At 40.6% G+C, this 27,137-nt stretch overlaps 1 protein-coding gene and 1 long non-coding RNA gene across 5 annotated transcripts in view; one reads left to right on the top strand and one right to left on the bottom strand.

Annotated features, from left to right (window-relative positions):
- SBF2 (SET binding factor 2) overlaps positions 1-26,159 on the top strand; it is a 465,356-nt gene extending 439,197 nt beyond the window's left edge. For all 4 annotated transcript variants that reach the window (XM_032640039.1, XM_032640040.1, XM_032640038.1 and 1 more), the window contains 8 exons: positions 13,222-13,348; positions 15,485-15,612; positions 16,772-17,005; positions 18,093-18,197; positions 19,613-19,806; positions 20,505-20,592; positions 23,206-23,337; positions 24,350-26,159. In XM_032640039.1, coding sequence (XP_032495930.1) covers positions 13,222-13,348; positions 15,485-15,612; positions 16,772-17,005; positions 18,093-18,197; positions 19,613-19,806; positions 20,505-20,592; positions 23,206-23,337; positions 24,350-24,448 — 1,107 coding nt within the window. In that variant the 3' untranslated portion in view covers positions 24,449-26,159. The remainder of the gene's footprint in view (positions 1-13,221; positions 13,349-15,484; positions 15,613-16,771; positions 17,006-18,092; positions 18,198-19,612; positions 19,807-20,504; positions 20,593-23,205; positions 23,338-24,349) is intronic.
- LOC116757774 overlaps positions 1-27,137 on the bottom strand; it is a 48,549-nt gene that overhangs the window by 4,033 nt on the left and 17,379 nt on the right. The window lies entirely within an intron of this gene.

Here is a 27,137-nt window from a genome sequence, read left to right as displayed (position 1 = left end):
AAACGAATTAAACTGAGAATAGGACACTTGTTTACAAACTTCTTTACTGAGTATTTTAAGATATCATCCATAGGCATTTGAAAATATCCATATTTTTGGTTTCACATATTTTTATCCTAAAATTAACTTAAACCTTTTTTATGGCTGAAATAAAAGTTTGTAACTGTCCCTTTTTCATATAATATGTTGAGGTAACATCCTCAGATTTCAAAGGGTGAAATAAAGTTTAAAGGAAGTAAGTTTAACTGCTGTTTCCACAAATGAGGGATTAAAACTCTAATGACAACTTCCCCCACAGAAAACAATTATAAAATGAGACATGGGGAAAGGAAACTTTTCAACAAACGGTATTGGAATAACTGTATATCTATATAAAAAAGTATGAACCCTGACCTTTACATCATTCACAGAAATTTACCTGAAATGGATCATAGATGTAAATGGCTAAAGGAAATTATTCAAGCAGAAAATAAATGATAAAAGAAGGAATCTTGGGATATCAGGAAGGAAAAAAGAACAACAGAAAGTAAAATATGGATAAATACAATAACTTTTCCTCCTCCTCTTCAGTTTTCTAAATTGATGGTTGAAGCAAAAATTATAACAGTTTTTGATGTTCTCAATATATGTAGAGGAAATAGTTAAGACAATTATAAGTGGGGGAGCACAAAGGGATGTAAAGGGAAGTAAGGTTTCTACACTTCACTAAAATGTCAACACCAGTCAACCGTAACAAGATATGTAATGTAATACCCAGAACGACCACTAAAAAAGCTACATAAAGACATACACTCAAAAACACTATAGATAAATCAAAATAAAATTCTAAAAAATGTTCAGGTAATCCACAGAAGGCAGGGAAAAGAAAACAGAAAGAAAAAAAATAGAACAAACTGAAGACAAAAAGTAAAATGACAGACTTCAGCCCTAACATACCAATAATTGCATTAAAAATGGAAATGGTCTAAATAAAACATGACGTAACAGTATGCTTTTTATAAGAAACTTGGTTCAAATATGAAAGTATTGTTATAGAAGTTGTATTTATAATAGCCAGAAATTGCAGGAGGGAGGGGACAAAATGTCCTGAAACAGGTAAATGGCTAAACAAACTGGTGCATCCATACCATGGAACACTACTCAGCAATGAAAAGGGGTGAGCTGCTGATACAAGCGACAATTTGAATGGATCTCAAGAGCATGATGTTGAGTGAAGAAAACGCAATCTCCAGTGGTCACATACTGTATGATTCCATTTATATAACATTCTCAAAATGACAAGATTATAGAGATAGAGAATAAATTATTGGTTGTGCGGGTTTGGAGATAGTGGGGGAGGGGAATGGGTGTGACTATAAAGGGGTAGCATGAAAAACAAACCAATTGTCCATCAGCTGGTGAACAGATGAACAAATTCTGGTACATGCATGCAATGGAATACTACTCAGCAAGCAAAAGGAATGAAATGTTAATATACACAACAATATGGATGAGTCTTAAAATCATGATCAATGAAAAAAGTCAGATAAATCTCATCATAAGGGACTTCCCTGGTGGCACAGTGGTTAAGAATCTGCCTGCCAATGCAGGGGACACAGGTTCAAGCCCTGGTCCAGGAAGATCCCACATGCCATGGAGCAGCTAAGCCCATGTGCCACAACTACTGAGCCTGTGCTCTAGAGCCCGCGAGCCACAATTACTGAGCCTGAGTGCCACAACTACTGAAGCCTGTGCGCCTAGAGCCTGTGCTCCACAACGAGAGAAGCCACGGCAACGAGAAGCCCACTCACCACAACGAAGAGTAGTCCCCGCTCACCGCAACTAGAGAAAGCCTGCACGTAGCAACGAAGACACAATGCAGCCAAAAATAAATAAATAAATTTATAAAATGAAAGAAAAAATCTCATCACAAGGAGAAAATTTTTTTTCTTTTTATCTATATGAGATGGTGGATGTTAACTAAACCTATTGTGGTCATCATTTCACAGTATATGTAATTCAAACGATCATGCTGTAGCGTTAAACCTATGCAGTGATGTATGTCAATTATTTCTCAATAAAAATGGGGGAAATGGGTAAAAAAGACTACAGACCACACAATATATGATTTCATTTATAGGAAACCCTACAAAAGGCAAAATGGTAGTGGTAGAAGATCAGTGGTTACCTGGTACCAGTGGTCAGGGGAGGGGGTTGACTTCGAAAGGACATGAGCAAACTTTATAGGATGAGGAAACTGTTCTGTATCCTCACTGTGGTGGTGGTTATACAAATGTGTAACCAAATGAACAGTGACCAAAACTAATCAATCTGTAGGCTTAAAATAGGGAAATTTTAGTATATTTAAATTATACTTCACTGAATATGAAAAAATTTTTTAATTAGTAAGTCCAACTTCTTAGTAAACTGGAGTTCTAAGGAAAAAAAAAAACCAGCAGCTCTCTAGTTTCTCTAGAGAAAAATTTGCCATTGTGATACCCAGAAAGTACTTATAACCCTGGCTGTCTGGTCCAGGGAAATCCCAGTTAAGTGTGCAGAGTTTTACTTTTTCTGTACTGTTTTCAGTCTCATCATTAAGCCAGTTGTGCATGGTGTTCCCAAGTCCAGAACTTATCAAGTTTGGTTTTTCCAGAGAACAAACCTCTAATCTCTTGCTTGCAAGAAGGTAGTCATGAGGCAGGAAAGGCTACATGAGATAGGAAAGGAACCTGGAGGTCTCACCACTGCCTCTCTAGACTTAAAACTAGTTCTCATTTTTAGCCCCCCTTTTCCTCCTATATAGGACTTGGGCCTCTGAGTCCTGAGCCTTTCTGGGTTTACAGGGCAAACTGTTACCTTTTCAAATCATTTTCATCCCAGTGTAGCTTCTCATCTCCTGTCATTTTCTGCTATTCTTCCTTCTGTTTTCCATCTTTCTGAATTTTCTTGGCCTGCTACTGTCTCCCTTCCCTTTCTCCCCACCTCATTTTCAACTTTTACCTTTCAAAAATTCCTTTCCTTTAATTGAGGGAGAGTTGCTGGGAACTGAGTTTGTATGGCTGAATTTGGCTTAAGTTAAATACAGTATTAAATGTGTTAAATACCCATATTCAACTTGCAGAATTCTGCATACCTAAATATTAGAGTCAGCAAAAGAATCTACTCACAATCAGTAAGAAATTTCAGTTCTGAAACTGAAAACAAAAGTTGACTTTTAATGAAAACTCAATTATTTGTAAGTGAATGCTTCACAGACTGTAGAAAATAATATTGTTCCGGGTCTGAAGACCCCTTGTATGATTTCAAATCTGGTCATACTACATTAAAAAAAAAATAAAATATAAATTTTTAAAACTTTGTCTGAACCCTTCAACTTAATACTCTCACACATAATAACCTAAGTTCAGGCAAGTCATGGCAAAGTGAGTGTATGACATTAATTGCAGTATTTAAAGAATGCTTGGCTATGATAGGTGTCAGTTTTGGTGAAGTAGATTATTTTGTGCTGAAAAGGGACAATTTATTCATTCAAAAACAGAAGACTATAGTTAACAAATAGAGCTTTTGATTCTTGCTGACTTAATTATAAGGTAGCGTTTCATCATCTCCTACATAGTGGTTTTAGGCATTAGAAAATGCCTTCTTCGAATACCTTTCAAGTGAACACTAATGCTTTACATGACTCTGGCTTTTGCCAGACAGTTCGAATTAGTGCTATCCTCAGTCTCTCAGGAGCACAAAACAGAGCCAAGCCTCAACAACATTTTAAAAAATAAGTGCAAAGTTATGCAGCAGCTAGCAAAACTTCCCCAGGTGGAATGTGTTCCCTGCTTATTAACCTTTTCTAACATGCCGAATGCCAAAAGGCAGTCCATGGACGTATGCCTAGACTTGCCCATTAGTACTAATAGAGTTACAAAGAAAACAGATGAAGCGCTGATCTCAAATTAGAACTGCCTCATCATATAAAAAGCCATTGTTTGTGCCAGTGTATCCAGGTGTCAGATGAATTATAAATGCTAGATCACAGTTTCATAATAGCAACATCTGGCAGATTTTTTGTTGCTTCTAAAAGAAATTGGCTTAGCTCAAATGATATCATTACAGGACGCTTCCTTTTCTTAAAATAGTTGAACCAAATTCAGAAGGAAAATACATCCAAATACAAAAAAAAATTTTTTTTACCTAAAATTTCTTTTTAAAATATAATACTAAGGGAAAAGATATGTATAATATGAATGAAAGCATGACGTATACAAAAGCATCTCCTTTATTCCAGCATTAGAGTAAATCTTTGAGTGCGTCTTAGAACTTTCTCATTATTTGCTACTTTGAGAAAAGCAAGTAACAGTTATAACTTTGCGTTTGAAGTTTATTCAAATTGTAAATTGACTCACTCTGGTCTGGCTTTGTGGTATGATTCTCCCTACAGTTACCATATGCCAGCACTATGCTAGGTCCTATTCCAAAGAGAAAACCTATTTGCCTTTTAAAGATATGAGCTTTCCCTGTGAGTGCATGTGTGAGGAGCTAAGTCGCCCTCACATAGGTCTATTACTCTAAAATTTATCCATGCATATTGGCAAAATAACTGCAGTTAATTGATTCATGGTGTATTCAAGAGTTTCTGGTGTCTGCCTCCTTCCCAGTCAACTGAAAATTGGCAAAAGTTGACACACTCCAAGCTGATTTATAATAAAGCAACTTCACATTGAAGCTTTTAATATTTGAGCCCATAAAGTAAGTCTGAGTTTGCCTATCAGTCTCATTTACTAATTTTTGATCTTTAACAAATTATTCAGCCTCTCTGTGCTTCAATTTCTTTATATATGTATATATCTCAGAAGGATTAAAAATCTTATGTGAAGTGATTGGCACAGTACAGAAGGTATACAATTAATGTTTATTAAATCTTAATCTGTGAAATAACAAAAACTAGTGTTAGCTACCTGTTTTTCTAGGGTGTATCTAACATACCCATAATTTTTTAAATGTTGATACCATTAAATATAGGGTCTCTTGTAGCTTAATATTTCTAATTCCTGAAAGCAAAATCCAGTTTTAACTTATATTTTATTCCCAAAATGTTGATCTTTCCTGGGATTTGAGTCATAGCTTATTTTTATGGGCCTTTAAATTTTACAAAGTACTTAATGGCATATGGGCAAAAAATAAGATCCTATAAATTCATATTTCTCCAAATTCCATTTCAGATTCTCTTCCTATAAATAAGTGAAATTGGCAGATTTTACTCCATAATGGAAAACAAAATGCCTCAAACAGCTTAGTCTTAGTATTTTAAATCTGTATATTTTTTCTCTTCATCAAGATAAATGCAAAATTATTTTGAACAACAGAATCCAGATGATGACTGAAAGAGGCCTAAAACTCTATTCATCAGCATATTTGGGGAAATGCTCACATAGAATTAATTTATAGGCTGAGATGCCTGTCATTCCCAATTCTACATAATACAATAAGGCTACATTTATTTGAAACAGACTTGCCTTTAGGCCCCCCAGATCTTGTGACCAAGAAGAAAACTAATGAAACCAAAAGCTTTTGTTTGAAAAGATCAATAAAATTAATAAACCTCTAGCCAGACTGATCAAAGAAAAGACACAAATTACCAATATTATAAATGAGAATGATAACATCCCTACAGATTCTACAGATATTAAAAGGACCATAAGGGAATATTGTGAACAATTTTACATCAATAAAATTAAAAATTTAGTTGAAATGGACAAATGCCTTGAAAGACACAAACTACCCCACTCACTCAAGAAGAAATACATAACTTGAATATGTTTATGTCTATTAAGGAAATTGAAATTGTAGTTAAAATCTTTCCACACTGAAAACTTCAGGCCTAGGTGGCTTCACTGGTAAATTCTACCAAGTATTTAAGGAAGAAATAATAGCAGTTCTACAAAAACTCTTAACAGAAAATTTAAGCAAAGGGAGTACTTCCCAACTCAGTCTATGAGGCCAGCATTACCCAAGTCTGACAAAGACAGGAAAAGAAAACTATAGATCAGTATCCCTGATGATCATAGATTCAAATTTTCTAAACAAAATTTCAGCAAATCAAATTCAACAATATATTTAAAAGGTAATATACCATGGTCAAATGGGGTTTATTCCAGGAATGCACAGTTTCACATTTGAAATCAATCAGTGTAACTCACCATATTAAGGAACTTTAAAAAAACCATACATCATCTCAATAGATGCAGAAAAAGCATTTGACAAAATATAATATCCATTCCTTGTGAAAATTCTCAGGAATCTTCTCAAACTAAAAATAGTATCTATTAAAAAAAAAGTACAGCTAACATCATACTTAATAATGAAAGACTGAACACTTTCCTCCTAAGATCAGGAACAAGACATGAATGCCTGCTTCACCACCTCTATTCAACATTGTACTAAAGGTCATAGCCATGCAATAAGGCAAGAAAATGGTAATAATAAAGACATTCATGGGACTTCCCTGGTGGTCCAGTGGGTAAGACTCCATGATCGCAATGCAGGGGGCGCAGGTTTCATTCCTGGTCGGGGAACTAGATCTCACATGCCGCAACCAAGAGTCTGCGTGCCACAACTAAGAAGTCCGCATGCCACAACTAAGAGTCCACATGCCACAGTGAAGATCCCTTGTGCCACGACTAAGACCTGGCACAGCCAAAATAAATTTTTTTTTTAATTAAATTGAACATTTGGGGAAAAAAATTAAATGATTTTAAAAAGACATCCACGCTAGAAAGGGAGAAGTAAAACTATCTTTATTCACAAATAACATCATGGTCCATGGAATCTATCCGTGCCCCCCCAAAAAAAGAAAAAAAGCTACTAGAATAAATGAGTTTAGCAAGGCTGCAGAATACATGCTCAGTATACAAAAATCAATACTGGCAATAAACCATTGGAAAACTGAAACTTAAAAATCATTACCATTTACAGCAGTATCAAAAAACATGAAAGAAATCTAGCAAAATACATTAAAGACCTGGACACTGAAACTATAAAACATCACTAAGAGAAATTAAAGACCTAAATAAATCAAGAAATACCTGTTGTTCATGGATCAGAAAACTCAATGTTGTTAAGATGTCAGTCTCCCCAAATTAATCTAAAGATTCAGTGTAATCACAATAAAACTCCTAGGAGGCTATTTTGTAGAAATTGGCAAACTTATTCTAAAATCCATATGGAAATGCAAAGGATCTAGAATAGCCGAAACAACTTTGAAAAAGAACAAAAGTGGACGACTAGCACTATCTGATATTATTATAAAAGTATAATAATCAAGACAGTGTGGTAATTGGTACAAAGATAGACAGATCAATGGAATACTGTCCAGAAATAGTTCCATACATATATGATATATGGACAACGGATTTTTGACAAAGATGCAAAAGTAATAGGTAGAAATACGATGTTACTTATTTGTGGAATCTAAAATATGATACAAATAACGTATTTACAAAGCAAAAACGGACTCACAGACCTAGAAAACAAATTTATGGTTACCAAAGGGTAAAGGGGGTGGGGAGGGATAAATTAAGAGTTTGGGATTAGCAGATACAAACTACTACATTTAAAATAGACAAAAAGCAAGGTCCTACTATATATATAGCACAGGGAACTGTATTCGATGTACTGTAATAAACCATTATATATATATAACTGAACCACTTTGCCATACACCAGAAACTAATACAACATTGAAAATCAGCTATATTTCAATTAAAACTTTTTAATTAAAAAAATTTAAAGCAATAGGTAGAGAAAGACTAGTCTTTTCAACAAATGGTACCAGACAGTTGGATTTCCAGATGCAAAAAAAAAATTAACTTTGACCCATACCTTGCATCAATATAAAAATTAATTCAAAAGGGATCATAGATCTTAAATGTAAGATCTACTATAAAACTTCTAGAAGAAAACATAGGAAGAAATCCTTGTGATCTTGGGTTATTAGGCAAGGATATCTTAGATTCAACACCAAAAGCATCATCCATAAAAGAAAAAATTGATAAATTAGACTTCGTCAAAATTAAAACCTTTTGTTCTTCAAAAATCACTGTTATGAAAATGAAAAGACAAATCACAGAGTGGGAGAAAACATTTGCAAATCATGTCTGCTGGAGGACTCGTATCAAGAATATATAAAGAATTCTCAAAACAATATATAAGAAACAACCAACCTATTTTTTTAATGGCAAAACATTTATACTGACTTCATCAAAGATACATAGGTGAAAAATTAGCACATGAAGATACCTGACATCATTTATCATTAGGAAATGCAACTTAAAATCAAAATAAGATATTACTAAATACCTATTTTCATGACTAAAATTTTAAAACTGACCATCCCAAGTGTTAGCAAGGATGTGGAAGAACTGGAACTTTCTAACACTGCTGGTGGGAATATAAAATTATACCATTGTTTGAGAAAACAGTTCTTAAAAATTTAAACATACCTACCTACCAGGTGATTCAGCATTCCATTCCTAGGCAGTTACACAAGAGAAATGAAGTCCTTATGCCCATAAAAAGACTCATACATAACTGTTCATAACAACATTATATGTAATAACCAAAAATCTAGAAGCAACCCAATGTCCATCCACAGGTGAATGAATAAACAAATTGTAGTATATCCGTGCAGTAGAATACTGTTTAGCTGTAGAAAGGAATTTACTACTGCTAACCCAACAACATGGATGCATCTCAAATAATTATGCTTAGTGAAAGAAGGCATACAAAAAAAGAGTACAGGGCTTCGCTGGTGGCGCAGTCATTGAGCGTCCGCCTGCCGATGCAGGGGACACGGGTTCATGCCCCGGTCTGGGAAGATCCCACATGCCGCGGAGCGGCTGGGCCCGTGAGCCATGGCCGCTGAGCCTGCGCGTCCGGAGCCTGTGCTCCACAGCGGGATTGGCCACAACAGTGAGAGGCCCGCGTACCCCAAAAAAAAAAAAAAAACAGAGTACATACTTATGATTCCATTTATATAAAGTTCTAGTAAATGCAAATTAATCTGTAATGACAAAAAGCACATCAGTCATTGCTTGCAGAGGAGGGTGCAGGAAGATGCAAAAGGAGCACAAGGAAACTTTTGGGAGTTATGGATGGTATGATCACTATGTCGATTGTGGTGATGATTTCACAGATGTGTGGAGACATCAGAAGGTATCAAATTGTACACTTTAAATATATGCAGCTTATTGTATGTCAATTATACCTCATTAAAGTTGTTTTAAAAAAAAATCCTGCGGCTAACAAACCTCTAAACTCTCATGCATTCCCTGTAATAAGTTCTTAGAGGCAGTCTCTTTGGCCTGATCCCATTCCATCTATTAAAACAATACTTAACAGAAGGAGAAGGAAGCACATGGATTGTGCCTTGTGGAGACCACTGTGGTGGGATACAGCAGAAGAGGCCAGGTGTCCCATTGACGAGGAAAAAAAGCCAATTAACTGGACAAATTGACTCCCTGGGATGTAGGACTAAATGGTGGAGAAAGCACCAGATTTTGTCTTGTGAATACAATCAGGTCTTTGTTTCTCATTATGGAAAAAAGACATTTCAGAAAATCCCTTGTATTTCTTAATGTTGGATTCCAAATGTGGTTATCTAGGCATTAATCAACCCAGCATTTGACTCAGGTCAATTTGATTTTTTTTTTTTCATTGAAGAAATTTTCATATGCTTGTTGCTTAAACTGTTGCTACACAGTAAAAAACAAACAAACAAACAAACAAATTGTTCAGCATCTTCTCTTCCACTTCCAACAGACCTGATAACTAACTCCAGTATGGGGACAGACTGTTTTTTTTCCCCAAGCAGTTAGCAACTGCAGGTGCCACTGTGGCACACAGATGCAGACACTGCTGCCCCCAAGCTCTCCCACCTTAATGTTTTCTAAGCACCAATTCCAATTCAAGAAAGGCTGGTGCCAGCGGCCTTGGAGAAGTGTCTAGCTTTTCTAACGTAATTGTGGAGTGCAGGGTTTGTGGTGAGGCCAGTCACTCAGTACAGTGGGCTATGAAAGCATTTTTCCACTTGTAGAGGAGTTTTCCTTCTAGTCCTAGCATCTGATCTCCCTGAAATGCCTGTAAGTTCAACTTAAGGTCGTATTCATTATCATTTCCATTCTACTTTACCTCAGAAGTGGGTCATTAAAATTATATTCCTAAGCATATTAAATATCAGAATAATCAAGGAAAGATACAGTTATGTGTGAGGCAAGTGGTTTTTATGGAGAACAGTCATTGAGAGAAATGTTTTGTTATTCTGGAGCTTTGTTTAATAAGTTTTTAGAAGAGTTTTTTGAACTGTCATGGACTGGGTCAGTGGAAATAGCCCTGAACTCTTCTTCCCCTCGACACAGTGAGCCAAGGGCCTGGCCTGTGATTACCAAGGTTCATTCCAGGGGCTGTTGGGGCAAAGTTGTTCTTGGAGCTCACCCTGCCCAAGCACATTGCAGATTCTCCTCCCTGAGATTCTCAGATTGGTAGAGAACCAAGTTCTATCCTCTTGGACCTGTCTCCTTCTTTTGTCACACCACCCACAATCCAGGTCACCCCCCTCCATCATGTGTGCACCAGCCCCTTGAGGTGGTGCTACTGATTCTGAACCAGGAACCCAGGCTAAAGAGTTTAAGTTCTAAAACGTAGAATATGGCGTACAGCCTCGCTATTCAGAGCCACATCCCAGTTGTCTCATGGAAAGCGTTCCTGTCCTGGGGAGACCAGAACCAGCTGGAAGGGCAGTGGCTCAGGTCAAGAAAGCAGGTCCACAGTACACAAGCCCATTGCTTAAGAGTCAAACTCTGTTTTAATACATTTTCTTAACATCCATTTTATGTTGTATTACTTATGATCTAAAACTTTAGTTCAATGTAAAAGCCAGAAAAAATGTTATAGGAAAAAAAACCTTTAATCATCACAGAAAACTAGGTTTCTAATCAAATGATAAACATTGATAAAATCACTGATTTCCAGATCATGACTTTAAATTCCCACTGATCTGTTGGGTAATCAACATATTGCACACATGTCTGCTCTGTTTGGCTGACCAAGTGTTGGTCTACATTGCCAAATTAAAACATGGAGAGGAAAGCTGGCTTTTAGACAGCCTGCCTGCAGTATTCATTTGAAACAGCTTTTAAGTAAATACAATTATGATTGGAACTTATCTCAGCCAAGCAAAATTCTCTAACTGGTCAAGAGAGAGTGAGCAATCCAAAGGTGAGATTGCTGGGGGGACTGGAGAGCATCGCAAGGTCATCAGCCCATCTTCTGCCACATGAGATGGCTCCACGGAGTCTGCGCACAGGTTGTCTAAAGCACGCTATAGCTCAGTGACCGTTCCGGACTCTGCCTTGCTCCCACCCTCCCATGTCATTCCCTCATCCTTACTCCTCTCCCAGTGACCTCACTAAGTTACTGATGGAAAATTTATGTTAAAAGGCATAAGCTCCTCCCCCTTCCCTTGGCACTTGAACATACCTTTCTTTTTATCTACTCTTCTGTCCCTCCTCATTTTTAAGGCTGTTCCCCGTTTCTGGACCCTTAGCCTCATTCACTCTTGCTTTCCCAGGGCCTTACTCTCTTAGTTATCAGCTCTTTCTCCACAGTTTACTCTCTCTCTGTGGGCTCCTTCTACATTGCCCTACATTTCCCGACATTGCTTTTGTCGGGAAAACGTCTCTTGCTGTCGCCCCAAACCACCACCTTCTCTTCTCATTCCTGTCACTGCCAAACTTCTGTGAGTATAATTTTTCTTACTGTATTACACACTATTACACCACAAATGCCTAGAAAGCAAGAACCACAACTTATGATAATTTGCATATCAAGTATCTAGCACAGTATAAAGTAGTGAAGGAGGCACAGCCCGAGGAGCCTAACAAGCCAGGGTTCAAATCTGGGCTCACTAGTTTCTGTGAATGACCTTGGGTAAATTATTTAATCTTGCTCATCTTCAGCTTCCTCATTTGTAAAGCGGGGGGAGGGGAGGGTAATAATTCTCATCTTCACAGGATCTGAATAGACATTTTTCCAAAGACATACAAACGGCCAAAGGTACATGAAAAAGTGTTCATCACTGACTAATCATCAGGAAAGTACAAATCGAAACCACAGTGAGACATCACTTCACACCTGTTAGAATAGCTGTTATCAAAAAGACAAGAGGTGACAAATGTTGGTGAGGATGTGGAGAAAAGGGAACCCTTGTTGGGAATGTAAATTGGTGCAGCCACTGTGGAAAACAATATGGAGGTCCCTCAGAAAGTTCAAAATAGAGCTACCGTATGACCCAGCAGTCCCACTTCTGGATATATTAGAGGGAATGAAGTCATTATTTCAAAGAGATATCTGTACTTCCACATTCATTGCAGCATTATTCACGATAGCCAAGAAGTGGAAATAATGTAAGTGTCCATCTATAGATGCATGGATAAAGAAAATGTTATATATGTAAACATGAGAAATTCATTCAGTCATGAGAAAAAAGGAAATCCTGCCACTTGCAGCAATGTGGATGGAATCTGAGGGCATTATGCTAAGTGAGATAAGTCAGAAAGATAAATACTGTATGATCTCACTTATAGGTAGAATCTAAAAAAGCCTTACTCATAGGAACAGAGTAGAACGGTGGTTACCAGGGGCTGGGGGCGGGGGAGGGGATGGAGAGATGTTTGTCTTCCAGGTATAAGAGGAGTAAGTTCTGGAGATCCAGTGTACACCATGGCGACTATAGTTAACAAATATTGTATTCTATACTTGAAAGTTGCTAAGAGAATAGATCTTAAATGTTCTCACCACCACCAAAAAAAAAGGTAATTGTATGAGGTTATGGAGGTGTTAACTAACCCTCTTGTGATAATCATTTCACAATAGATATGTGTATTAAATCATCACATTGTACACCTTAAACTTACACAATGTTATATGTCAGTTATATCTCAATAAAGCCGGAAAAAAATAATGCCTATCTTGCAGTGTTGTTATGGAGATTATATGAGATTACGTTTATTAAAAAAAACCCCAGCATGGTGTCTGTCAAAAGGCTGGTTCCTTTCCGACTTCCACTTAGGTAGGGATTCAGTTGACTGAGTGACCAAATGGTCTCCTGCATATTTCAGGTCAGCACTCAGTGGCATGGCATCCACTTTTTGTTCCATTTGATTCTTATCCTTTTCTTTGCCTTGTGTGTTTCAGGTTCACAACCAGTATCCAACTGAGTTTGAATTCAATCCCTATTACTTAAAGTTCTTGGCTTTCCACTATGTGTCTAATCGCTTTAAAACATTTCTCCTGGATTCAGACTATGAAAGATTAGAGCACGGTACGTGTTTGCATGCCCTTGTTCCATCTTTCTTGTTAGTTTTATGTGTTTTTAATTAAAGACACTAATAAAATAACCACCCCCAAGTGTGGCAAGGCCACTTTAAGGTTTTACTCTACAAACTACGAAAGTAGAATGGACATGAATGAGTGAGATTATGTGCTGTGTTAGCTCTTAGGGGCTCCAAGTGGTCATCATGTAGCACCTTTGAAAAGTTAAATCTGCTTATTACTATTTTATTATCTCCAAGCGGTATCACTGTTAGTGGAGAAACACTTGATTCATAGTTTTTCCATCCCTGGTACACTCTGGTAGGTAAGCTGCCTGCCCCTGGAAGCAGTCTGTATAGCAGTTATGGCCATGGGCTCTGGAGCAAACAGAATAGTTAAATTTCAACACTGCCAGTTACCAGCCAAGTACTTTGGACAGGTTAGGTACCTCTCTGAGTTTCCTCATCTTTAAAATGAGGATAATAATATCACCCACCCCTTTGGGCCAGGATGATCCCATTAGGAAATATTTGTAAATTTCTTAGCACCGTTGCTAGCACAAAGAACTCAACAAATTTTAGACATCACCATTGTTATTATAATTTTTAATAGCAGTAATAGTTGTAAAGAGTAGATTCTCAAAAGCCAGTCAGCCCCTGTGAAAACGTTTCCCCAAGGGGACTTTTACATTCTTACTTTTGCTGTTTTTATAGTGGGGGGGGGAAGGGGGATACACATGAGTATTTTTGTTAGGAAGACAAGTAAATAAAGAAAATCAGTATATTATATTGACTATTTTCAGTATATTATATATACCTGGATATTCATAAAGAAGACTCTCTTAATGGCTGAAAATATTTACTAATGTTCTCAGTTTAAAATATGAAAGCAAAGAAATACTGCTTTTCAGCGCATGCTATTAAAATTATCTAGCATGCTGTTTCATACATTTGGTAAAGGAAACAGCACTGATGAGACCATCTCCTTTCCTGTTTGTACTCCCAGACCTCTGCTGACTCATAAAATTGTCATCCCACACATCATAATCAGAAACCTTAATTCTTTAAGCTCCCGTGTGTTGGGAAGACATTAAGTAGAGCTGGTTACGGTGGACATTAGAGTCACTTGGAGAACTTTTTTAAATGACTGATGTCTGGGGCCCATCCTCAGAGATTCTGATTTAATGGATCTGAGGTGAGACCTAGGCACTGGGATTTTTTTAAGCCCTTTTTTTCTTAATGAGTGGCCAGGGTTGAGAACTACTCTTCTGCACTCTACAGTTGAAAGGTAGAGAAGAAACATTAATTAGTCCTGGGGGCCCCTCATACTATAGGATTTTGTGCAGCCTTGGGCCTGAGACCCTCTTTTATGATAAATAAAATGCTTGTTGACTTTTGACTGAATCTTTTCATTCAAAGCAAGACAGCACTGCTACGAGAGGCACCCTTCCTGGCCTTTTAAAGAAATACCTCCTGCCTCACCCTAACACATCTTCCTCTCTATTAAAAATAAAGTGGGCTCATGTGAGTAACAGATTGACTGTTTGAAAGGTACAAATATAGTACCTGAAGTGCCCCTCCCCACCCCCGCAAATTCAGCTTTTGTGTTTAAGTCATCCAAGGATACGGACCACATCCTTCTGACATCCAAAGTCTCCATGACCATGATTTGTGGTATATATAAACTACCAAAGAAAACACTTTAAATAGCTTCATAATAAACAGCCAACAACTTTAAAAAGAAACATAAAATTATGTTTTTAACTGAGTTTCATCAAATCATTTTCCTTCCATTTTCTCTTGAAAAATGTATAGAATGTCTCCTGGCATGGACCTCTATGAATCTAGATATAGACGCGGGATGTCGATTGGAAGGGAGTCATGCTGTCCTGCTAAATGCTTGGGAAAACTTTATCCCAGGTTTTCCTTCCATTTGGATTTGTTTCCATATAGCTATGAAGTCCATTCCTATCTTTAGCTTTGCAGTCATTTTCTAAGGCTTCTGCACGTGCGCTGCTGTTTCTAGAGCCGTGTGAAATATTCCATTTTTCATCATGCATCGTATTTTTAGGCAAACTGTTGATTTATCTGACTTCTGTTTTGCTGATTTTTTTTTTTTTTTTTTTTTTTGGCGGGGGGATTTACAGGAACTTTATTTGATGATAAAGGAGACAAGCGTGCCAAAAGAGGAATTTGTATTTGGGAGTGTATCGATAGAATGCACAAGAGGAGTCCCATTTTCTTTAATTATTTATATTCACCAGTGGAAACAGAGGTACAGAAAGAAAGCATTTATGTTTCATTTTTGGAATATTTTGTGTTAAAGTTTTCCTTACTTTTTGAGCATATATAAGCTGTTTAAGCGTTTTATAAACATTCGACTAGGTTTCATACCAGAAGCTATTTAAAAGTTGATACACTATGGGTTTAGGTTATGATGGAATGGAGATGGATACCAAATTCTTGACCACAAAAATTAGGAGCTGGCCCCCCAACCATAGAAAGGTTAACTTCAAGAAAGTCAGAGCAAGTCAACTTTCCCTGGGAAGAAAGAACAAACAAAACTTGAAACCTTAGCAGGCCGTGTAAGCAGAAAAGATTTCCCTAAGTCCATTTGTACCAAAGCCATGGAAGAACCCCTGTGAGAAGCAGGGATGTTTGGAGCCCAGCCCAAGAAGGATGACCTCTCAGGGACAGCCATCCTCTGCCATGCATGTCTGCATGAAATAGGCTCTGCAGTGGAGTAGACCACCTGACTCAGGAGCAAGGAAGGCCTGGCCCTGGGCCCGATGCAATAGGACCTCACCCTGGCCTTTCTCATGAGGTGAGGTGTATGAGAAACCAAGGGTACATGCTTGGATGCCTCTCCTTCCTCTAGACCATGCTCTGGCACTTCAAGATTCCTTGCCCAAATTCAAGTTACTCACCAGACCACTTCCCCAAGCCTGTTCCCCAAGCTAGTGAATGTATCCCTAAGCTAAAAGGGCAGCTAAGGAGTAGTTGTTTGGACAGGGAGTAGACAAGAGTTTAGCTGCATGGGCTGGGGCATATACACATGTTCATGAGAGACCCTCAGAATATAGGACAGAGCTGGGTCAAGAGGAGCAGGGCTTTAGGCCAAGAACTGGGAGCTGGGACCAGCTTTCCCAGTGCCACCACTTCCTGGTGTAGAAGTCCCAGAAGTCCAAGAATTCTCAATTGGAGACTGGCCTTCTAGGTCATTAGGAAGTTATATTTGTCAAGGTAGGAGCATAGAACATATTTTATCTAATAGTTATGTTGATGTATAATGTTTAAATATATAGATATATGGTATTTGAACCTCTATTCATACTTTTTCCCTGGACCCTGCAATGTTAGGGGCTGGCCTGCCAGTAAGCTTGGGGCACTTTGGGGTCAAGATGAAACTATATTTCAGAATTTTCTTTATACAGGCCCTGAAGCCCAATGTAAACGTTTCCAGCCTCAAGAAGTGGGATTACTATGTAGAGGAGACCCTTTCCACGGGGCCTTCATATGACTGGACAATGCTGACCCCTAAGCAGTTCCCCTCTGAAGACTCTGAACTGACCAGAGGAGCTGGGCCCCAGAGCCAGAGGAGAACAGTGTGGCCGTGCTACGATGATGTCAGCTGTGCTCAGCCCGATGCCCTCACCAGCCTTGTCAGTGTAAGTCAGCTGTGTGTAGACACACTCTTGGGGCACCAGGGGACCTGGAGGCACATGAGGCCTCAGGAACTGAGCTTAGTTAAGACTGGTTCACCAGCTCCTGGACATAGCTCTCCTTACTTTGGGTTAGCACTATAGCTAGCACTACAGGAGTATAAGGACACCAGATTTGCTCCCATGGATCAGTGGGGAACCAGGCTCAGGTACTGGCAAAGAGTCTCAGTAAAAATGAGCTTTTCAGCGTTAGAAGGAAGCATTCGAGCAAATGGAGCCATTTGCAGCTTCGCAGCTGTTTCAGCTGGCCAAGCAGCCTGAGTCAGGCCTGGGTTATGGCTTTTGTGGGTGCCTTACTTCCTCTGGTCAGAAGTGTGGGTAGCTGATGGCCTGATGGGAGCACTGCCAACCATCTTCTACAAGGAATATTCTGGAGTGAAGCCACCCTGGCAGTAGCTACCCTGATGAGAACAGCAGCCCTGAGGAAAGGGTTTGAGCCCAGATACGGGCCAAACAGTTCCTGAAGAGTCTTCTCCATCCAGTTTCCTGACCAGGACGAGCGTGCTTCAGTGAAAACACCGTCACAGAGGCTGCCGCTCTGCTCTCCAGCTTCCCTGTCTGAAGGAAACTCCATTCCTTGGGCATTTCTTGGTTCATTCTTTCTACATCTGGTTTGAATCATCAGAGTTGAGGGGTTCCTCTGTCAAGGACAGACTTCTCATATACCTCAGCTATTACAGTTTGGACACCGGCCCAGTGCTTGACCTTTTGCTGTGGCCATCAGATGCCCTATGGACTGGCCAAGGGTGAAGGTGTTGGGGATATTTATTTCATCTCTCTATTTAAGCCATCTGTACAAAAAGGCCCGGTTACAGATCCTAATAAATCATCCTTGCCACAATGCATCACACCAGCTAGAGCTCCCACCTCTATTCCTGGCTTGGGAGGCTTCTGAGGCCCCATGCTTACCATGGTTTTTCACTGCCCTCTGGCCATGCTGTTCATCTAGTACAGAGGGGGTGTGGCTCTGGGGAACATCCTGATTTCTATGAAATACTTATCTGTCAGAAAACTCCTTTTAATTACTTTGCAGGAAGTTGAAAGACTGGAGCATAAATTGAACCAAACAGCTGAGAAGTGGCAGCAGCTATGGGAACGGGTAACTGTGGAGCTTAAAGAAGAGCCCAGAGCAGACCGTGTGAGTTGGCAAAGCCCTTTGAAGAGCTACTTCTGAGCTTCTGGAGGGCGCTAGGTCAGGTGGGGCCTCTGCCACAGGTAATTCAGGAGGTTTATGGCCAAAGGGAGGGTCATGCCCTGAGGGTCCAGGGCAGAAAGCTCCAGATGACTGGGTACTTCTCGAGTGCCTCACTTTACCACAGTGACATAATACTTATGTTCCAGGGCCCTGTATCCAGGGGAAATTACTGGGTTCTTTTCTATCTTAGTGCCTCTGTGGTTTCAGCTGATCTTCTACCACATGAGGGAGGAGGAGAATGCCAAGACCTTATCTGCGCCAGAGAAATAATCAGAGAAAACGAAATGTTTTAAATGAGCAAAATACGCTGCTTTCTGTTGTTCACACCCCCTTTTTGTTTCTGAATTAAGAAACATTTATCGTAAAAATATTTTTAAACCAAATACTCTTGTTTCCTGCTTCTCACAGCCCCTTCACCTGTAGTATGTGGAAGGGCTGTGCTGAGCACCACCCACACTTTGCATTCTGTTAACCCACAGTGAGGGAGTGGTGTCTCAGCTCGGGCATGCTGGGACAGGCTCAGATCGCACAGCTGATATGTGGGGCGGCCACCAGTCAAACCCACATCAGATTGACTCCAAGTGCAACAGAAGGGAAGTGAGGACAGATGAGTGTCCTGAAGAGCACTTCAGGAAAGGAGAGGTCGGCAGGGTCAGATGTCACAGAAGAGTCAAGGAGAAGGGAGTGTAGAAGGAAGCCTCCAATGTGGTAGTAAGGGGTCCTTGGGGTGCCTTCTCCTGCCTTCAGAAGGCAACTCAGGAGCTGTTATCAGACAGGCCACAGGTAGGTGGTGTCTTACTGCTTTTTTTCCTCAGAAGAATAAAATAGTTTCTTAATTTTTTTTCTGATTATGAAAGTGAGGTATGTGTATTCCTTTAAATAAGACAATATACAGAAAGTTATGAAATAGACAGAAATCACCCAAAATTTATAACCTAGAAATAAACCATTATGCCATCAAACTTGTTTTATAATTCTAAACACACATATAAAAGGGATTTACTACACATGCAGTTTTAAAAACCTGCATTTTTTTTTTACTTAATATGTGGCATACATGGCCTTCAGTTTGTCACTGTTATGTAAATCAGCATCATTTTTAATGGCTGTCTAGAAGTCCATTGTATGGAAATACCTTTTTTTTTTAAGCAGTCGCATAATGATAGACATTAGGTGGTTTCTAGTTTTCTGCTAGTTTCCTAAAAAACTCCAGGATAAACATCTTTTTATATATATTTTACATATACATATATATGGTCCAGTTTTTTCCTTGAGGTAAATTTTTAGAAGTGAAATTATCGGATCAGTTGCTTAAAGTCTTTGGAAAGCTTTCCTAGCTCCTGTTCTGTCTTTTTCAGCCCCAGAGACACCCTTTGGGCTCCCCAGGAATTGTGTCTACCAACCTCCCTTCCTATCAGAAGAGGTCTCTGCTGCATCTCCCAGACAGCAGCATGGGGGAGGAACAGAACGCCAGCATCTCCCCATCCAACGGAGTGGACCGGAGAGCAGCCACGCTGTACAGCCAGTACACGTCCAAGAATGATGAAAACAGGTTGACGTTGCTTAGCCCTCCTGGTGTACTGAAAAGGCTCTCCCCACCCTGCCCTCGGCCACACCACAGGCCCTTTAATAAGCTAGGCCTGTGCCGTGCTGCCTTCTGCAGACTTAAAATGGATCCGCTTTAATCCTTTGTCTCTGTTTTAAATGCGTTAGATGGTTCTTGGAAGAGGAAAAATCAAAATTACAACTAAAATAATGCCAAGAGGTTGTAGTTATTTGTGGCGGGTCCTGATTGCTATTGTCTCATGTCTGCCAGCTCTCTTGAGGGAATATCTGTTAGTGAGCACTTTTTCAGGGGCAAACTTCAGCAATCCAGCGCATGCTAGCTCAAGCAGAGAGGAATTTACTCACATAAATTGGGAAGGCCAAGGATGTGCCAGTTTCTTACACAGCATCTTCAGGCTTCTGTTGTTTGCCAGCTCTGCTTTCTCCTATGGGCTGCATCTACCCCAACATGGTATAAAAAATGGCTGCTGAGAGCTCCAAACCTCACAAGTTTGGTCATCCCAGCAGAAAGAGGCAGCCTTTCCCCAAAGGTCTAATAGAAAAATTCTAGGGGGAGCTCTGATGGATCTTTTTTGGATCATCTGGGGGAAATAGAGGCTTGACCAACAAAAACAACAGATATCCCCTTTACAGCACTTTTTAAATGAAAAATCAAATTAACTGCTATGTCATCATTATTTCTAGGTCCTTTGAGGGAACGCTCTACAAAAGAGGGGCTCTGCTGAAAGGTTGGAAGCCCCGCTGGTTCGTTTTGGATGTAACAAAACATCAGGTAATAAATACCATCACAGCCTATAGAAATCACTTCTCCCTAGGCTAGGCTCAGTCCCCGGCTGTTGTGTGACTCTCAGCAGAAAGGTGCAGCCTTCATGTACAGAATGCTTTCCTAAGGCCTCTCATATGCTGCCTGAGGCTCCTCCATGGACCCAGTGAGGAGCAGTAGTCCTGAGACTGAGTGCACAGCCTTCTGAGAGAGCGCAGGTGTGTGCAGGCAGAGCCAGTGACTGCTGAGCCCAGAGCATGAAGAGCAATAGAACTCTGCTTTTTAATGCTCGTGTTATCTCCTGCTGCCTGCTATTAAAACCCAGGCCACGAGAGCACCTGAGGTTTTCAGCTTGTTGCATACCACAGGCACATACAGAACCCATGCCTATGAATACTCCCCAGAATACAGATTACCTTCATCTTTGCAGCATAACACATCCATTCAAAATCGAGGGTGTTCATTTATTCAACAGACATTTATTGAACACTTTATCTGTGCCCATCACTGTACTTGGTACTAAAGAAGGCATCATTATCCCTCAAAGGTGACAGCAACAGAGGATGGAGGGAGCCCTGAAATAGGCAGAAGGGGATGTGCCCACCCAAGCCTGAAATCCACAGTGGGCAACCACTAGACTGGACCTCCCAGACCACGCTGGGAAGCCTTTTCCCCACTGCTAGGTTCTTTGCTGTGGCTGTAGCACCCCGCACAATCCTGAGTGTCAGAATCTTTGCTCCAGTGATCTTGGTTGGGGTGGAACCCAGCCCTTCTGCACCCTTCACTAGTGAGAGTCGCATGGCCTCCTACGTTCTGACCACAGACCTCACTCTACCTTGGACCTGACCAATCAGCCTTGAGCAGCTTCTCAATGCATTTATGTCCAACATGGAGTCTGTTCAGAAAGGTACGGACTGTTATGCCAGTACAGTGCTCTTGTTGGACCTGCACCTAGAGGACTCCTGACAGATGAATACTTTGCATGGGGACCCCCTTTCCCTCTGCTCAAGGAGTTTCATAAAGGTTACACAGAATCTTTGTGGAAGAATACAGAGAAGTTTTTACAGATATGCAATGGAAGCCCTTTTTAGGGGGCTGGACTTTAAACAACATTGTCTCTGAAACCATAGAGCCTACACTGTGTAGAAAAGTTTCATTAAATCACTAAATATAACAGGAGAATGTCATAATTTTTCTATAATTTACAATTACATCAAATTATATTTGCATTCTTGCCAGTCTTTTAGATTTCTTTAACACGAAAGGTATATGGTTTTTCTGTTTAGTCCTACTCATACTATGCCTGAATGGAGAGGCAGAGAAAAGTCTGAGGCCAGAACCAGAGACGGAAGCGCCAAACACATTCCTGCCGTGTAGATTATAGAGAGTGAAGTCCAGACTAATTTAGTTAGGGTGATGTCCAGTCCTTACACACAGTAACCACTCAATCAAATGTTGAGCTATTTATTGTTTTTCAAAAGTTACTTTATATCTACATGCTATTTGGAAACTTGCTTTTTAAATATAAGATAGCTTGGGGCTTCCCTGGTGGCGCAGTGGTTGGGAGTCCGCCTGCCGATGCAGGGGACGCGGGTTCGTGCCCCAGTTCGGGAGGATCCCTCATGCCGCGGAGCGGCTGGGCCTGTGAGCCATGGCCGCTGAGACTGCACGTCCGGAGCCTGTGCTCTGCGACGGGAGAGGCCACGGCAGTGAGAGGCCCACATACCACATAAATAAATAAATAAATAAATAAAGATAGCTTGGACATATTTTCCTACCAGTTCATAATAGATCTTAACATTTTTGAAATGTTGTATAGAATTCCATATTATTCATGTACCATCATTTAATTAACCAACACCATATTGACAGATATCTTTTCAATTGTTAGCTAATAAAGGCACTGCTGAAGGAAACCTCTTTATAGGTGTGTCTTTGCATGCTTGTGGGAGTGTTTCTGTAGGATAAATTTCTAGAGGTGGGAAAGGTGTATCAATAGGTATAAACATTTTAAATTTTAGTTCATATTGCCAAATTGTCCTCTAAAAGGCTTCTGACTAATTATATCCCCACTAACTGTTTGAGAATACCTAGTGCCTTCCATTCAACCTGAATATTGTCAGCCATTTTAATATTTCTTAATCTAAGTGAAAAGTGAAATCTCATTGATTTCATTTACTTTTCTTTGGTCAGTTAGGTTGTTCATCTTCTCAGATGTTTATAGGTCACTCACATTTCTTCTGTGACTTGCCTGTTGAAATCCTTTGACCATTTTTCTATTAGGTTGTTTATCTTTTTCTTCTCAATTCTAGGAATTCGGTATATATTCTAAACATTAACCCTTTTTTATATGTTACATATATATATATTTTTACAGTTGTTAGTTGACTTTTTCTATGTGTAATACACTTATTTGTTAAAATTTCAAAAAATATGTCTTTTTCCGCCTTTCTCCCAGCTGTCTAATTCCTCTTCCTAGAAGCAACCAGCGTTTTTAACTTCTTGTCTATTCTTCCAGGCATAGTTTAGCAAGATGTGGGAAAGTATTCAAATACATTTTGAAAAGCCATGCTGTTTTCCCTTTCTGTGTCTCTTATATCCCATGTATCTTTTTGGTTCCAGCTGCGATACTATGACTCGGGTGAGGACACAAGCTGTAAAGGCCACATTGACCTGGCTGAGGTAGAAATGGTCATCCCTGCTGGCCCCAGCATGGGAGCCCCAAAGCACACGAGTGACAAGGCTTTCTTTGATGTAAGTCGATCTTGCCTTTTCCTGGCTCTGTTTGCACATGATCCCTTACAATCCATCCACCTCCAAGAATCATGGGGCCTCAGAGCAATTGGTGGTAACTGCACATGGGTCACAGACCCAACCCGGCTGTGGGAATTGCTACAGAGCTTGAACCCAGCACTCTTCATCCCCAAACCTGACCTCTCCCTGCTGTCCACATGTCTCAGAAAGGCTGCACATCGCTTTGCACAAAAGACTCCTTTAAAAGGGATCCAGCTACACGTGGAAGCAGATGAACGCCTTGTTAAATAGTTAGTTATTCACTCAACCTACTGTCGAGAACAGATATTACTTCCCTTTGTATCCATTGATCTTCATGCTTGATCATCCACAAAAAAACATCCTTAGTCACACATGATGACTGTCTGCCCTAACATCTTCAGCAGTCCTTAGGTGGGCCTTGGGGCATCTTATGGGCCACATGATAGGGGACTTATCTAATCCCCAGAGCCAAGCAGGACTTCATATGGAACACAGGTCATACTCTAGGGCCCTGCTCAGGCTATGAAGCCATTTCCCTGACTCTGGGCTGCCAGTGTGGCCCCAACTGAAGACTTAGAGAAGGGGATGGAAAGGGGACATGAAAGCCAACCCGATCGTGGTGTGGATGAAGCTCGGCCTTCCTGGCGCCTGTGCTGCACTGGTGCAGTGTGTGGGCGGAGCCAGAGACTCCAGCCATTCCTGACCCTCTTCCTCAGTCAAGGAAGGCCCCGGGAAGATGCAAAGTCAGGCTTTCCTAGTGTGTCTCTCTTCTCTGCCAGGCCCTTCTGTTGACATCCCCCTTGACTTTGGGGGCCAGGAAAGTATAATGACTCTAAAGGCAATGACAGTATGGTAGTGGGAGACAGAGAAAATAACAGAGGTTCTGGGGCAGAACGGAAAGGGAAGGTCACAGGGATTTATTTGCACACTTGCCCCAAGCCATAGACTAGCCCTGCCCTTCATCTCTGGTTCTCTTCATTTGATTTTATAGCTCAAGACCAGCAAACGTGTGTATAACTTCTGTGCCCAGGATGGACAGAGTGCCCAGCAGTGGATGGACAGGATCCAGAGCTGTATATCTGACGCCTGATGCCCATGGTCAACCCAAACAGAAGAGGGAGGAGGGGCTTGTGCTGCCAGATAGGGAAAAAGTGTGTGAGTCCTTGAGGAGCTGACAGCTTCCTGCTGGCTCTGATGAGCGATCCTAGGGCCTGAGGTTCTCCTCCCCAGACTTAACCCATTCCCCTCTTTCAGCAGTTGCTAAGCCTGCTTAGCCTGAGTGGGTGTGTTACACAGGTCTGGTCAAGAGCCCTAGGCCCTCCCTGTATCTTGCACTAGATTGTTCTAACAGGGTCTTCATGGTTAGGGATCAGAAGAATGCTTCCTGAGCCGACCGTCATCCATCCCCTAGGCAAAGTGGCTACCACCTACCTGGGTCCTTCTTCATGAAAGATACATAGATCCTTTTTGTTCTCCAAGGTCCTAATATCCTTGGAGAGCTTTCTGACAAGCAAAAATCAAAATCCTCCAAGACTATCTTCCATTCTGCATAGACTAGGTTTCCCATCAAAGGCTCCTATTCTTACTACCTGACCTTAGAGATGCTCAATTCTCTGGTGCTGTCAAAGGTGCTTCCGTGATACCTGCTCGACCATTGGGGTTCACAGCAAGACCATCAGTGCTCAGTGGCAGGCAAAGGGGGGCACACAAGATTATCCTGATGGAAAAAGATTGTCCAGAGAATGATGCAGTAATCACCAGGCCAATGCGGGAAAATACTGCTTCCAAAACACTGAATTTTCTAGGCCAAAGGTGCCCTGAGGATGCAGGACTTTGTGTTCCCATGTATTCTTCTGCTCCCTGATGGCTTCTTACACAAAATAACATGCAAAAAGCTGAATGCACTAACTCACAAAACAGACACTTGCACTGAACTAATAAAGTGGAGATGTTTGAGAGACAGAAGCCAGCTGTTTATGACCACACGACCCCCATGACAAGGGCTGTGTAAACCGAGGTCGCACTGTGGCGTGACTGGATACCCAAACGGCACCTCTGCACATGGACAGTAGGGACTTGTTTGGTCTTTAGGTTTTCTTTACTCCTGATAGCCTGTGTTTGTTCAGCTTAAGACACCAGGAATACTGTTTCTCATGGCACACAGAAACAGCTTTTCTGCAACGGCCGCTGCGGTTGGCTGGAGTCGTAGGTAGCTAGATCATTACATTTGTTTTGAAATGTTAATATGTTAAATACCAAACTAATATTTCAAAAATATGTATATATGAGTTCTTATATCCTTGTTTTTCAGATAGTCTGCTTATAATTTAATATAAAATTAACTGATTCATTCATAAAATTTCAGTAGTGAAACGGTTCCCTTTTTAAAAAGCCGCTTTGTAGATTAAAAATAAATCAGATTTTCAAATTTAAAATTACCTACACACTAGAAAACAGAATTGTGTTAATATATAAGAAATTGGGGGATGATAAGAATGAAGGATTTTTCTATCATTTTCATTTTATAAATTGCCACCTGTGAAAATGGTTTTTGCACATTATTTGTATTTTTCTTTGTATATGAAATAATTTTTTGTACTCTGTAAAATATGGAGCCCGTTGTACCCTCAGCTATTTGAGACTTTACACAGTGCTTCTTTTGTAACTGGATTCTTGTAACTTTCATGAAGGCGCTACATGCCTTGCATTCACTAACCACCTTGAATTAAATTTATTTCTTAAGAAGAACCATCCCTCATTTACTGAAATAAAGTTCACTGTGCATTGCTTAGCACTCAGAAGGCAACATTTGTGATTCATACGTGGGGCTAAAAGTTCAAGGGTAAAACGCAGCATAACCCATTTCTTGCCTTGGTTCTCTTAATGTCATCACTGCCCTTTGCTCAGGAAGTAACCAGAGACACTGGACAGGCTGGCCTGAGCTTCTGTGTTCTGGACGCATTGCTGCAGAGTTTAGGTAAGAGACCTGAGGCCACCACTCCCACCCTGAGCCTCCAGTGAGCTGTGTGAAGTCGGTTAAGTGCTTTACCTCTTCCTGGTCGCAGTCTCACCACCTGTGGCACATGGCAATTTGTGAGAACTTTAGGCAGGAGAAATTTAACTCTAGTTTGGAAGGAGGTTTTTCTGCTTCAGGAAATAGTTAAACAGCACAGATGAAGGATCAGTGCTTTCAGTTCTGGATAACAGTTCCTCTAGATAAGCCCTTGGAGTTTACCTTGGGGACTCTAACTACATCTCGAATGGAGCCATCAGAATGCAGGTTCTCCTCAGGGCTGAACCTCTAAGTCTTGACATCCAGGAGCCCTCCCTGAGGGGGACCCCCAGGGTGAGGCAGTGGCATCCCCCTCTTAAGCCTTCAGATTTCCTCAGTCTAGAGGGCTCATATGACCCAGGCCAGGGCCCTCAGGCCTTCATTAGCCCCAGGCCTCTCTTCTGAATGGCTGGCCCTGGGACCTGCCATTCTCTCCTACTGTGTCCCTGACATTCAGTAAGGAGGGAAGCAACTGGGACTGGGAGTTGAGCACAAGTGTCAGAACGCCCTTCATGAAAGATGCAGACCCGAGGGAGCACATGAGCGCAAGCCCCACTCCCCAACACCTTCAGCCCAGGTTCTTTATTCTTACCTCCCAAACCCTCCGCCCAGTGGCCTCACTCCAGAGCCAGAGCGTTAACTGTTAATGGTACGGCTGGTTTGCTTCTCAGTGAAAATCGACATTTATAGATATTTCACTAGGCGTTCTTTTAAGAGTTAAGTAACC

The sequence above is a fragment of the Phocoena sinus genome, chromosome 8 (assembly GCF_008692025.1).
Source record: "Phocoena sinus isolate mPhoSin1 chromosome 8, mPhoSin1.pri, whole genome shotgun sequence".
In the NCBI taxonomy this organism is placed as follows: Eukaryota; Metazoa; Chordata; class Mammalia; order Artiodactyla; family Phocoenidae; genus Phocoena; species Phocoena sinus.
The sequence above is the reverse complement of the archived record's forward strand: the minus strand, read 5'-3'. Positions and strand labels throughout refer to the sequence as shown.